Source organism: Dermacentor silvarum, chromosome 4 (genome assembly GCF_013339745.2).
Source record: "Dermacentor silvarum isolate Dsil-2018 chromosome 4, BIME_Dsil_1.4, whole genome shotgun sequence".
Taxonomy (NCBI): domain Eukaryota; kingdom Metazoa; phylum Arthropoda; class Arachnida; order Ixodida; family Ixodidae; genus Dermacentor; species Dermacentor silvarum.
Window position 1 is genome coordinate 45232038 of NC_051157.2, and position 14355 is coordinate 45246392.

At 50.0% G+C, this 14355-nt stretch overlaps 1 protein-coding gene across 1 annotated transcript in view; it reads left to right on the top strand.

Moving 5' to 3' along the window:
• Positions 1 to 14355, top strand: part of LOC119449931 (ecdysone-induced protein 78C-like) — a 110000-nt gene that overhangs the window by 61738 nt on the left and 33907 nt on the right. Inside the window, exon 2 of the mRNA XM_037713225.2 lies at positions 12068 to 12192. Coding sequence (XP_037569153.1) covers positions 12068 to 12192 — 125 coding nt within the window. The remainder of the gene's footprint in view (positions 1 to 12067; positions 12193 to 14355) is intronic.

Below are 14355 nucleotides of genomic sequence, written 5' to 3' on the forward strand. Positions count from 1 at the left end.
TGCTCTTGAGGGATTCCTCCCATTGCTCTTTCGTGATGGGTGGAGAGGCGTTAAGGGCTGGGCACAACCAGAGCATGTGATCAAAAGAGCATGAGTCATGACCACATTTGGAGCACGACTGTGAATGGTCAGGGTCTATCCTGTTAAGGGACCGGGGAGTGGGATACGAACGGGTTTGCAGAAGTCTGAGTGTGCTAGCCTGAGGTTTGTTCAATTTGGGGTGGGGGGGTGGAAATGTCCTCCTGCCGAGACGATAATGGGAAACAATTTCGTGGAAGGTACATAATGGATCTTTGTGGATGTTGACCTCGTTCCGAGCCTGGCTACCCCCGACAGCGCGGTACGTGAAATCGCGCGCTATCCGGTGGGCCTGCTCGTTAGGATTACATCCGAGTGGGTTAACTGAGGCATCTATATGGGCTGGGAACCACGAGATGTGGTATCCTCCTTCGCTGCTCTCCCGAGTTCTTTGAAGTGCTTTGTTCACAATGTTGTTCGCCTGTTCAGACACTAGTGCGGCCGAGAAGGATCTAACTACTGTGCGTGAGCCCGAGAAGATGATAGGGGGAACTTTTGCGCTGTGAAAAGCCAGAGCGATCGCCGCTTCCTCCGCCACATGTGCAAACTTAGTATAGACAGAAGCTGCATTAAGCAGGTTGCCCTCCGCGTCTACAACCGAGACAGCGAACTTATCCCCACTGTCATATCTGGCAGCATCGACAAAGAGGGCCCCTAGTTTGTGCTGATTGATCTTTTTAAGGATCGACTTGGCTCTCGCGAATCTTCTACCCTCGTTATGCACTGGGTGGATGTTTCGCGGTACGGGGTGAGTGATGCGAGTTCTGGCTTGCTGGGTCAGGCTAATTTTGGTCCCCGGTTCATGTCTGGGTTGGATACCCGCTTCTTCTAAAATTTTGATCCCTGGCTTAGAGGACGACAATCTCATTATTTGAGCCATTGTGTGAGCTTCTATTAGATCATCGATAGTGTTGTGGAGTCCTAGCTCCAGCAGCTTCTCGGTGCTCGTGGACTGCGGAAGGCCGAGCACGCGCTTGATACCGGTTCTGATTAGAGAGTACACGCCCATTTATTTCGATCCATGCTCCTCAGTCTTCGTTCAAAACTAATTTTTCTCTGTGCTTCTCTGACTTGAAAAGCTATTGGTGATGATGATGATTTAATGGCATCCGCATTGAAACGTGGCGGTGACGAATAGTCACCTAGCCTGCTTGATTTAATCAGGTATGCTATACATGTTTTTATCTAGCATTTTTGCATACATTTCATTAATCTTTTTTTCCCCTCAAATATCTACCTTGTACCGCTACCTACGACTGTAAGAGATCAAATAAGCTCGTATCAATCTCTCCCCTGCTTTTTTTTTTCCACCAATCCACCAAGCTAACGCAGCAAAAGCAGCGCCCTCTTACCGTTGTTCGTGACGTTCCCCCTGTTCGCCTCCGACGTTTTCTCCGTCGAACGTCCGAGCACAAAGCGGAAGAGCTCTTGCAGGCTTGCATATGAATGCTCAGCACATTCAAAGAAGCGCGCAACCCGGACATGTTATACGAACGTGCTGAATTAAGGTGTCGCCGAGCGCAGCAGTGTTCCGACGCGCTTAATCGTTCGTTTAGGGCGTCGCCTCATCCGTCGTCATTACGTAATTCGGTGCCCGCATAAAACCCGCGCGGGGCGAGAGGGGGATGCACCTCAATTACGCGTTGCCAAAACGTTTCCGGTTTCCATGAGGGCCAGCCCTTTGCGGCAGTGCACGCATAAACCGCGGAGAAGCCACGTTGGCACGCCGTCTACAAGTGCCTGTGGTCACAACTGTGTAGTACAGGCAAAACAATGACTTGTGGGGGGGATCAACCTAGTGCAGCTCCCATGTGTTAGGGCAAGCAATACGCTACACGTTGTTCTTAGATTCCGACGATAAAAGGGTTTCGATGCCGACCTGCTCAACGTAACGTTATAGTTACGGGGGAAGGCCTTCATTCTAAATGATGCCCTATTTGGCATCCGTCGTCTGTGTAGCCAAATGTTTTTAACGGGACCCGCCCTGTGCTCCAACTGGGTGGTGCAAGTATGTGGTGCATGCGTGCGGTGATGTCACAAGGTTGACGCAGGTCAGTGACCGCAGAGTAATTGCAAGGCCATCATAAAGTCATCAACACGGTTACAATGTCGCGAAGAAGATACATTAGAATATACCTCGTTCTGGCAAGGTGCAGCAGCTATGCCAGTGACATTACTGGGGATGCGCACATTTTTAAATAATAGTCACGCCCTTTTCCCGGCATGTATACTGTACAGTCAACCGCAAATGTTTACGCACCGCGGTATTGGTGAAAAAGGTTTCATTTCCCAGCATTCTGTGACCGTACCCAATAAAACCGTACCACACTGTGTCCTTCACATGTACAAGCAAAAGATGGAAATCCAGATACCAGCAGGTAGCGTTTTTCCGCACGGCGACCGCTCTGTCCGTGTTTTGTTCCTCGCAATTTTGTGCCATTCCATGCTAACCTGCTGTTTCTTTCGCAAGGCCGTCAACGACGTTCGAATTCGTGACTCGCGCGGTTCTAAACTACTACCGTCCATAATTTTCCCATCATCTCCGACTGCGTCACGTAATCGCGAACGCCCGCCGCTGGTCCCGTTTGCTCCGCCAAACCAGTACTCGCTTCGTCATCCCCGGGCACAGTGTTCGCAGTAAAGCTGCAGAGAGCTGCGCGTGGTGGCATCGCGGCACTTGTTGCCAACCGCCCCGCCCCACCGCAGTGCCTGTCCTCCGTAGAAACCAACCAACGCGCTATCGAATGTGTATAGCGTGCGCGTAGAATATGTATATGTGCCTGGCAGCGTTTTCTCCCACCGCCCCGGAGGAGCGGGCACGTCACTACAGTTAACGGTCGCTCGCAGCCGAGGTCGACAATAAGCCCGCCTCTCGAAAGAGAGGAGGAGGAGGACGCCGGAAGACGCCGGCAGAGCGCTAGAAGAACGCCGAAGGAAACAGCAAACCAAGCTTGAACTAACGGCAGCGCCAGATGAAAAGAAAGACAAGAAAACTCGGAATACCTTTGGAGAGGGGCACGCCGTCGGCGGCACCGTTGCCTGCGGATGTGCTCTGCATGCAGTGCGTGTGTATACGATAAAGCTTCGGGATTCGATCCCTCCTCCTCGCCCTTTGCTTTAGTCCCCCCCCCCCCCCCCCATTTCTTTTTTTCGGGCAGTCCCGACAACTGCGGCGATGGCCAGTGTTTTTTTGGCGTAAGCTCGCCTGCGCAAGAAAGCAAGAAGAAAGGCTCGGAGCTACCTACCTACAATTTGCACCGAGACGTCATTGCGATCGCCCCGGGCGCGCCCGCCGGTTCGGGGGGTGGTTGGGGGAAGGCGGAGAGAGAGGGGCAGAGCCTAGCGTGGCGTCGAAGATGAGGAATCGTGGGCGAGGGGAGGGCGATTCTTCAGGCGACGGCGGCTCTTCCCTCGCCGGCTCGAAGTTACAGAGCGTTGGGCGGGTGTTGGCGCTCCTCGCCCTCCCTGACGGGTGGAGACGCGCGGAGATCTCGCGGGCTGCCTCGGAAAGCTTCGCCCGAGGGGAGAAGTGGAGGAGCGTGGGGGACGCGAGCGCGCTTTCTCGAAGTCCCGGCGCGCGAATCTGGGGCAAGTTCAGGGCCAGCGCCGAAGGTGAACGACCGCGCTTCCTGGGTGAACGCACTCTCTCTCGCGTGTCCCCTCGCCGCCGGAGGGAGGCGGCAGCAGCCATCTGCCCCACCGGCGCTGCGCTGTTCCTGTGTTCCGCGTTTCAGTGCGCCGGTGTAGTTGGCAAAATGTTCCCTTCGCTTCCTCGACCTTGGGTGCGTGGTTGCACGGAGAAGCTCGCGTTCTGGCAGTGAGAAAAATAATACGCCGCTGGACTGTTAACTATTAACGCTGCAGGTGGCTGCCGCGGAGGAAGTTAAGCTCATTTGTGAGTGAGTGGGAGCTGCTTGCTGCTCCCGCTTGTTCTCTGAAGTCACGTTTAAGTGTTGCTGGCATTTATCAGCGTTTTACGTTATGTCACGCAAACGAGCGCCTGACCTTCACTTAAGTTTACATGTGGCAGCGCGCAGACTCCACACGTTATACGTAAGATAACCTTTAATGCGGTCTACCCGAGCCTCTATTGAAACGAGTTTTGCGAGTGCGAGATGCTTTTTTGGCGCTTACCATTCGCGGTGACTCAGTGGCTATGACGTTCTGCCGCAGAGCACGAGGACGCGAGTTCGATTCCGGGCAGCGGCGTCATAGCTGTCATAAGTTTGTCATAGCTCTCATAACGTGTAAGGACGTTAAAATCCATTTATCGATCACTATTATCGATTGTCGGTTTAACGACGAACCACTGTTTGATACGGAGCAGCAAGCTCCATTTCGTATTCTTGTTCAGTTTCCAGCAAGATGCTGATGAATTTAGAGTTAGACACACACACACGCACACGCACACCACACACACACACACACACACACACACACGCACACACACGCACACACACGCACACACACGCACACACATACATACATACACACACACACACACACTACATACACACACACACTACAGTACAGTACTGCATGCAGTACATACATACATACATACATACATACATACATACATACATACATACATACATACATACATACATACATACATACATACATACATACATACATACATACATACATACATACATACATACATACATACATACATACATACATACATACATACATACATACGTACGTACGTACGTACGTACGTACGTACGTACATTAACCCAGGCTTATAAAGGAGACGCCGGCGCCTTTAAGTGGTTGCGTCGGCTGTTCCTCGTCACATAAGTGTGTACCGAAACAAATGCTCGTGGAAGAGCGTTCGGAGCACAAGGCGCACTTCCCCTCCGAGCACTTCGTGGGTTCACCTCAGCGCGCAGTCGCTCTCCGCACGGCGCGACTGCGTCGCAGACCCGCGGCGTCTGCGGCGTCTCTCGCCCTCCCCTGGCATGACTCGGCGTCTAAAGCGAACGGGACCTTCCTAGCCGGCTCGTATTTCTTGTGCGAGCGCGTCGACGGGACGAGCACGAAATATGAGTGCTCTTCGAAGAATTCGGCGGTTCCTTTGCGTGTGCGCTTTTGTGCCGCCGGCCTTGGAAGAATAACGGCTGCACATTCCTTGCCCTTCACGTGCGCGGTGCAAAACCTTTCTGGTGTAAATGTGCTGTTCTTAGCACGATCTTCCTTTTCGCCTTCTTATTATTGTTTGTAGTGTTTGGGCGAAGTAGTACTAGTAGCAGTAGGACTATTACTAGTAGTACTAGTAGTAGTAGTAGAATAGTAACCGCTTGTAACCTAAAGGGTCCACCTCAGGGATTCTTTCCGTTACTTTCCATTCCTTTGGGGACGATTCTTGCACGGCCGCTTGGTCCCACTACCTGTCAGTCTCTGTAGCCACATTGCCATACGCACTATACTACATACACGACACTTGTAAGCTCCGTTCGCTTTCTGATTGTAAGCACTGATCAGCGCTTACTTCCGTTCAGCAGCGCTGTGAAACTGGCCCCGGAAGCAATGTTACTTAAACATGCACTTATTAAATTAAAGCTTTAACGTCCCGAATCAACGAGTGGGCTGTGAGAGACGTCAGTCAGAATGCGGCCGAGAATCGAACCTGCAATGTCGTACCCAGCAGCAGAAAGGCATAGACACTTATCCACAGTGGCGGATAAAAGTGCTTAATGAACTCATCACACAAAATATAAGCTACTTAAGTGCGTTCCGAGCCCACCTCACGATGTATAGGTATCCTCGAGATATGTTTCGCCGCATTGTCTCTATGTTATGTGGTAAAGGCAATTGTTTTGTTAGTTGTTGAGCGCGCATACGTACATAATTGCGAAAGCTTTTTAGTTGTTCGAAGTCTGTCGTAGAATATGAGTGTATTACTGCAGACGTATTTCTTTTGATGCGATAGCACTGTCCGAGACTGTCACTGACCTTCTTTCATTGGTGTTGACCCGTAACTCCCGGTGGGCCGATGCCGGAGGCAGTGTAATCAAATGCATAGATGGGGCGATGGGACGGTATGTCCCCACAAGGGTTTTAATGTTACATACACACCAGGAATGACAGGCTAAGTGCAGTCTTTAATCGTGCATTTTCCTTCTGGTCGACCATTACCGGCACATTTTGCGAAGCTAAGTCCGCCTGCAGCTCCTCCTCGTTTGCTTGTCAAACTGCAATCCCGCTCCCTCCCTTATATTTTTTTTATTTGGTAGACTTGCCGCAAGGAATATAAAAAAAGCATAGCAAACGTTGTTGTGTAGTATAGTATGGTGGCCTACTGACACAAGCACGTAGCAAACAAACCGTGGCAGAGACATAATTTTTATGCAGATGTTGCATCATAATTAATATGTACACATAATCAGTAGTTATAATGTAGTGAGGAGTAGTTAGACCGCGTCTCTAGATCAAGGGTATAAGTAGTCGGTAGGCAGTACCAGTAGATCATGAAGTAGTGGTATTTTATGGACGACATAGGAGAGGGAAACATTAATGTGTATGTCGAAACATCTGCCCAGCGTCGAAAGCGTACCAACTGTATATAGCATCGCATCCCTTTTTTGGCCGCGGTGCGTCCAGTACTTTGGTTTATAGTTTGCGCTGCTGGTCACGCAAGATCTAGTTTGTCTTCAAGACAATTTTAAGCAATGTTGGCAGCTGAATTAAGTTCTGTGTGGTTTAAACGTCCCTCGCAATTCTCTCAGCTCACCTTTTAATTAATGTCCCTTGCAAGTATCGCTAACGACGTCGTCTTCAGCACCAAGCTCGTGCTCTCCTTCCTCAATGTTGCGTACAGCGTTGCAAAAATATGTTACTCTGCCGGTCCTCGCTTCCCTCCGGCCTCCTACGCTGTACTTATCATTTTCCTCCTTATCGCTTGCTGCGCTGTTCACAGCTCGATTTCGAGCTTTTTGGTCAGCTTCTACGTTTGGGTCCCCGTATTCGGGCATCGGAGGTTCGGAACCACTTCTACATTTTACAGTTTCTCGTTCGTGGACGGCCGCTAAAATTCTGGCAATGCACTGCAGGTCGCTTCCCGTCCTGCTGACTATGACGCTTTGCCGATTAACATTCGTGCCTTCTCTGTTCCTTTTCTATCTCTCTGTCTACGGAAGTCATGCCGATGTCATAACGGAGTTCTCTCAGAATTTATCTAAAGCTTCAATCGCGTAGGGGACCGTGGGAGAGCGAGCACCGTCAGTGGTGACTTGTTTCCAGTCATTAAAGCTACTGGGGATGTCTCCCGTTGCCCAGAGCCAAGCAAGAGCACGCGCATGCACGGAGGGATGCCGGCCGCTGTGGCGGTCGCGTGAGCAACGCCGCAGGAATGCGGTGCCACTCGCATCGCCCCAGGAGGAAAGGTCGGGCGAGCCGCTTCGTTTTCTATGTGGGCAGCGCTCTATCGTTCGCTCATGCCCCGGAAATCTGGACATTCCCTCTTCGGCAATCTGTTGAACTTCACCGCAATACACCAGCATAACTCAATGGGTAGCATTTGAAAAAGAAATCTATTTCAAAAGATCCGCCGAGTTTCATTAAGTCTCAAATAGAAACGTCGAGAGGGCACTTCCTTTTAATTAATACCGGGCTTATTTACGGCACTTAGCGTTTAGTGCTGTGTTATGGCAGTGTTTTGGTCAGGGCCAAAATACTACCATAACGCATCACTAAGTGCCGACTAAGTGACGTAAATGTGTATGGTATTAGAATGAAGCACCCTCTTCGACGTTGTTCACAGAAGCGTCTTAAAACTCGGCCGATCTTCTGAAATATAATTTTTGAAAATGCTGCCCATTGAGTTACGCTGGTGTACTGCGGTGAAGCTCAACAGATAGCAGCAGCGGGGATGTCCAAAATATTTGGGCGTGCAATTCGTTTCCTTTGGGCGAATGGCCATGAACCCTGGAACTACGGCGGCAGATGCCAATGCGAATTGGGCGTGTGGTCTTTAGTTTGCCAAAAATGTCTTGGTCTTGATCACTGACTAACCGTTTCGAAAGAATGTTTATCTGTCTGTCCGTCTATCTACCTGTGAGTGTGCGTGCGTGCGCAATTCTGCTCACATCTCCCGCGAAGGACTGAATGACGTCACATCTTCGAGACACGTAAAGAAACATTCAGGAGGAGCAATTGCCTGTCGAGACTGCCAGGCTAACCCAGCAAGTAACACCACCGCTATCACTTCCGCTCTTTGGCTCTCTTTCAGGGATAGGCGTGATAGATCTCCTTACATGCCATGCGGGTGTGATTGTATTTATTACGCAATAATACCACGTACCACGTTCACGTAACTCTTTTTAGCATGTACACAGTCTAATTTGTCACGGCAGGGGTTCGTTAGGGACAAAAATGATAGGATCAAATTAGACAGCACGAGCAAACCAAGAAACCAAGAGGCACACAAATAAGAAGCACAGATAATAATGACCCCCTCCATCCCCTCCCCCTACACATAGCCCCGTTTCTTCAGGGTACCGCAACAAGCCGCAGAGCCCATTTCTTGCATTTCTGCAGCTGCTTGTCGGAAGCACGAGTAATACATAAATCTGTGCCTATATTTCCAAATATAGTTGCCCTCAGAAGTTAAGTCAGAAACCAATCAATTCATCATCATCATCATGGGAGGAGGGGCTGGGAGTATACGTATAATTCGTGCCAGCTAGAGAAGGCGCCGCAGGCATATACACACCTGCCACTGAAGTTCCTTGACATAAGCAATGTCGGGAGCGCACCACGCGTTTACCTCTTCTATAGCTGGGCCGGCTGTAAGCCCAAGTTTACGCATCCAAAATCTTTACATCCGTAACATACATCAGGGTACGGCGGAAACCAAGGTCGTTACGTACTGACGTTGAACGTCGGGGCGGGAAACGCAAGGCAGCGGGGCCTCGCAGGCAAGCGTCCAAAACGTTTACGTGCGTGTTCCCACAATAAAACTGATCAGAGGATGCGAGCGTGCGTCAGAGGCTGTGACACAACGTACAGTTCCTCTGGCTCGCGTCCTTGAACTTGCCGCCGCAGGCAGCTCGCTCGCTCGCTTCGTGACGCCTCTGCCCGGACGTGCGTAATTCCGCGAGTGTAAGAAATCTTGCGAGATCCCACAAGAAAGCTCGACGGGCATATCGAAAGCGAAAGGCCGGAAGTGGCTCATGGGACCGCAACTTACGCTTACTACGCTTGATTGCCACACCACGGAGACTGCATGTGTGCCACGGAAAGGAAAGATCGAGTTCTTTAAGCGCGGCTTAGTCGCAAGTACGACTGCTTTCTCCTACATGCCTGCGTCATTGCGACGATGTGTGTGTAGGGGCACGCGTGTTCGGTTCGAACCTGAACCATGGTAGCTTTGACTCGGCAACGACAGCGACACTTGCGACAATGTCGCAAGCTGTCCGCGTGTTCGAAAGTAAACGAGCTTTCCCGCATAACGTCAAGTCCCTCTCCACCTCCATTTCTCCCCTCTTTTTTTTCCCTCCTCGAATTCTGAAGCACTTGTGCGTGGAGTACGCTGTAATGCATACCGGACGTCCTGTAGTCGTAAACTGGACCGTCCGCTTCTGCCTGCGCAAGTAAGTTCGGCGAAAGAAAGGGCGGGGGGGGGGGGGGGGGGGACGCAATGCAAAGAAACAAAAGACAGTCCTCGGCACTTTACTCCCAGACGGTATACAACCAGCCAGCCGGCGGTTGGTCAGCGGTCAGCTCATTCTGCACTCTCGAGAGAACGGTCACTTTTTTTTTTTTTTTGACGACCTGCTGCAGCGGCCATTTTCAGCTGGTTCACACGTCCATAAACGCGGAGTCCCCGTCCTCGTGGCTCGAGTCGCCCGAGCTTCGGAAACCATGCTGCCCGACGCGTCCTTCGAGACGACCGCGCGAAATGCGTCTTCCTGTTTTCCTCTTATAAGCTGGCGATTCACGGCGGCCGAGCACGTTTTCCGATCGCGGGATGAGTGTATAGTCTAAGCCCTGAAATACTAGGGGTGGGGAGAAGCGGAAAGTGACCCTTCGATCGTGTACCATAAACTATGCCATAGGCGCGGCCGAACGGTCGGTCCAGCGGCTGCCCCGCTCAGACAGTCCGTGGGGCTAGCAGTGTCACCTCTCTATTCTGTCCCATTTTGACGCGACGATCGCGGGGAGTATGAGGGGGGGGGGGGGGGGGGGGGAGTTGTAGCCCCTGGACATCACTTCTACCGCCCCCCTCCTCTTCCGAGACCCCCCCCCCCCCCGGATCTTTCTTTGTGCGATCGTCAAGGAGGCCGCCGAATCAAAGACGGCGGGTTTTCGCCGCCCTGAGGAACGAGACGAGACGGGAGTGGCATCCGCCTCCTCTTCACAAACGCACACACGCACACACACTAGTGTCGGAATTTACGACGTGCACCTAATCTGAACGTCCGACGGGCCAAGGAGAGACGTTCCCCTCCTGCATGAGTCCGGCTGCCGCACCGCCCCAAACAGGGGCAGGGGACTGACGACCAGACAGCTGCGCGCTAAAGGCGCGCGCTGATCGCATATTTACGACGCGATTCGCGGGCGCGCAAATCACGCCGGCGGGGACCCGGTGTTTGCGGACGGCGTTATGTATTTCCGACGACCGCCCGTAGTTCGAGTACTCCAGGCCGCGCGTGTGCATGAGCCTGCTGGAAACTGCAGGATAGCCGCTGCCTGCATCGCTTTGGCTCGCCATTTCATACTGTAGTTCAAAAGACACGAAGGAAACGGAGTCGTGCTGAAACACGATGTCACTGCCGGCCGAATGTGCGCTGGTTTGTATACACGGCAGTTTTGAATGTTTGCATTTCAGGCGGCAAGCTCGCCGCACCTTGAGGCGAATTACACATCTGCCGTTAACTTGTCGTATACATGCTGACGTGTCGTTCCAAGATGGTCATGTGCAGCTGGCAGACTTGCTCGATCGTGCGAAATTGGCAGCTAATGCCTATGATCCCAGATGCACGTAGACTGCGTTACAATATTTACATTATATTTAGTGCTAAATCTCCTCTCTCTCTCCATCTCTCTTTGTGGGTCTACCAATACCGTCCAGCGAAAAGTAAAGTATACCGATTCCACTACTATAATTAGGACAATGCTGCGAAAACACATTTGAAGTTCATGGCTTCATGCTAACGTACCGGCGCTGCATTCCAGGTGGGAAATTAAAAAAAAGGAGGGGGAAACAGTGTCTCATCGTTTTCTCCGTTAATAACTTAAAACTTTTCGTTTGTCAAGTAAATTCAAATCAAGTTTTTAAATAAAACACTTCACCGGACTAAACTGACTTTTGCTCTCTGGTGTCCCTCATTCGTGAATGCATACATGCCACAACCGTCTATCAACATTCCATTACCATACTTTCTTTACGAACACGTAACACAAGACACGCAGCCAATGGCAGCTTTAACCTATACCTAGCTGCAGAAACATATTCGGGGAAGATGAATTCAGTTCACTGACGCTCAAATCTGCAACTACGTTCCACTCGAAATCAAACTAGCTCGTAATTTTTTTTTCAAGTGAAGTCGGGTAGTAATTAGTCCTTTCAGTCGTATCTCTAAGATGTTTTCAACATAAATTGTTTGCAATATCGAATGTATATGCACTTTGTAGTTAATTTTGCATGTTGGTCATTGTACTGATTTTGCGTTGTATTTTCAACATCAGAACTTCCGTTAGTTGCGCATACTGATGTCTTCTAGAGCACTCTACGATATTCTTCTAATGATTATAAACTTACGTAATTCCTGTAATGTTTATAACCACTCATAAGCAAGCTATTCATTACAATTCTGTTCATTCACACGGCCTGTATAATAATATGCATCAGATTGGACCGATAGCTATCCATATATAGGCTAACGGTTCACGTATTTCTGTAACTATTTACGCTGTTTTGTTAAAGTCCAACTGATTGGTTGATTGATTGACTCTGTGTTTACCCCCCTCTCTTGCGCAGAGCAAAGCTTCGCGGCGGCCGACTCGAACAGCAGCAGCCCAGCCAAGTCGTTCGTGGCGTGCAAGGTGTGCGGAGATAAGGCGTCCGGCTACCACTACGGTGTCACCTCCTGCGAAGGGTGCAAGGTGAGCATCTCGCTTCGTCCTCCGCGGTGCTTGAAGGTCGCTCTGCGCGTGCTCAATCGAGCCGTGACTTAGGCCTAAAGGCCGGTGTGGATGTAGTCCTTTCAGCGCCAATGCGGCTGTCCGCGCTCTGCAGGCATGCAGGTTAATATACCGGCAAGCCCGTCGTAAGGACGGGTGTGCAAACAGTCACAGGAACCCTTACGTATAATACGCAGAGCGGCTTGATTACAGTATCCCATTAACCCGCCACAAAGTTTTTTATATATGCCAAACAGTATAAGATGCCTAAACATAAGGCCGACGGAGTGCAGATATCATTGCTCGAAAAAAAGATTCCGATCATCTGGCGTTCCGTTGTAGAGTACCCGAACTCGGAAGAAACCAAGATTATATCTGAGGAAAGAGCCAAGCTGAGATATATTTTAGAAACGCTTGAAATTTATAGATGGGGGAGCCGTGCGTGAGTTGCCCTTCGGTGTATTTCTTCAGAGAATGAGACACGCCTTTTGCGCATATGATTGCCGAAAACGCAAGGCTGGTGTGTCTATGGTTTGATGCTTAAATCAGTTTTTTTCTTTTTGTTATCATAATGTCCTTTCTGATTGAACCTGTCGGCCTCAAGATCGCCTCCGTTTGTTGCACCCGCAGAACTCCTCCCGCTACCTTTCCAGACATTGTCAAGGATAAAGGCTCTTCCGTAGCAATTAACCTTCCAGTTGTAGTTCAGCTCTCGTGTGTCAATGTGTTTTAATGTTCGTCTATGTCTCATTAAGTGCGGCGCCGTTAAATCAAGAATAAAAACCCAGAGCTGGCTGTCCGGAATTAACCTGCTCAAGGGCCATGCCATTGATGACAATGGCAACATCTCGAAAGGCTGCGGTGAGGTCGACATTAAAAACGTGTTTTTTATTTTTCTTTCTTTTTTTGGCTCGCCAATTACGCTTTCAGAGAGACTTTAAATATAAAAATATTTGTTCGCGTAGTTTTTACAGGAGCTTGTTTATTGAAAATTTATTAGCTCAGCTAGATAATGCCCAGGACGGTCTCCAATCTACTCATTTGCTTTAGCCGCCTAAGATCAATAAATTAAAAACCTAATTAACGCAGCTCCGTTAATTACGCACAAAAATTGCTCGAATTACTCCGTATCTAGAGTTTACCAATCCGAGTGACACGAACTTTAACAATAATGTCACCAAGACTTATAATCGTCATTTTTTTTTTTTTTTTTGGTGCGGTTGAAAAACAGCCGGCCTATTGATGGTGCAGTACGCTTCTGATAAAGCAGGTGTGGTAGATTTTCTCGGTGCAACTCAAGTTCACCAACTTCAACGCATATGCCCAATCGTGCACTTCTGCCTTTACAATGGAGCGTCCTACATTATACAAGAAGCGAGGACCTCCTCAGCGCTATACGGTACAAGGTGTGCGAGAACATTGTCTGCGCTCCCAGTTAGGTTTCTGAGCGTTGCTGACGTCAGGCTCGGTTTCCTGGCGTCATCTGGAATAACAACAGCTGCCCGCAAATAATTTATCGATGACGGCATCCGATATTTATTTTTTCTTAAGTACTCTGTAACAGATGGGGCAGCGCGGAAATATTCGCTGGAGTGGAAAATACTGAAATTTTATGATGAGCAATTTGCCGCTAATTGCTTGAATGTCGAAGGTTTAAACCGAAAGAAGAAAATACAGGGATATTGTGACAATACTGACACAGGCATAGTCACGTTGAATACGAAGTCCGACACGTTGGCAGTGGTGGAAGCGGCCACAAAACTGCAAGGCCGCATAAACACATGGAATATTAGTTTACTAAATACTTGCAATCGGAACAGAGTTTAGCTCTCCAATTTTTTGTATTTCGGCGCCATCATGCATGCAGTCTTGGGGCCCCTTCGACTCCGGCAGTTCTACTCCGGCAGCGGCTGCGCATGGCGCGGGCCCTATCTTGAAAGCAATCTGCGATGACGACAGTGTGTGCAGAATTCTGATAGCTTCACGCGCGCTGTGTTCTCGCCGCTTGGTTCGCGTTGAAGCGAGAGGCAGAACGAAGGTCAATTGGCTCGCTGCTGCCGCCGCGCTTCCTCACTCCAGCGTTTTGACAGCGAGTGTGGGCATGCTCATCGAGTGAGATTTGTGTTCGTGTTTTCTTGCGCGCGC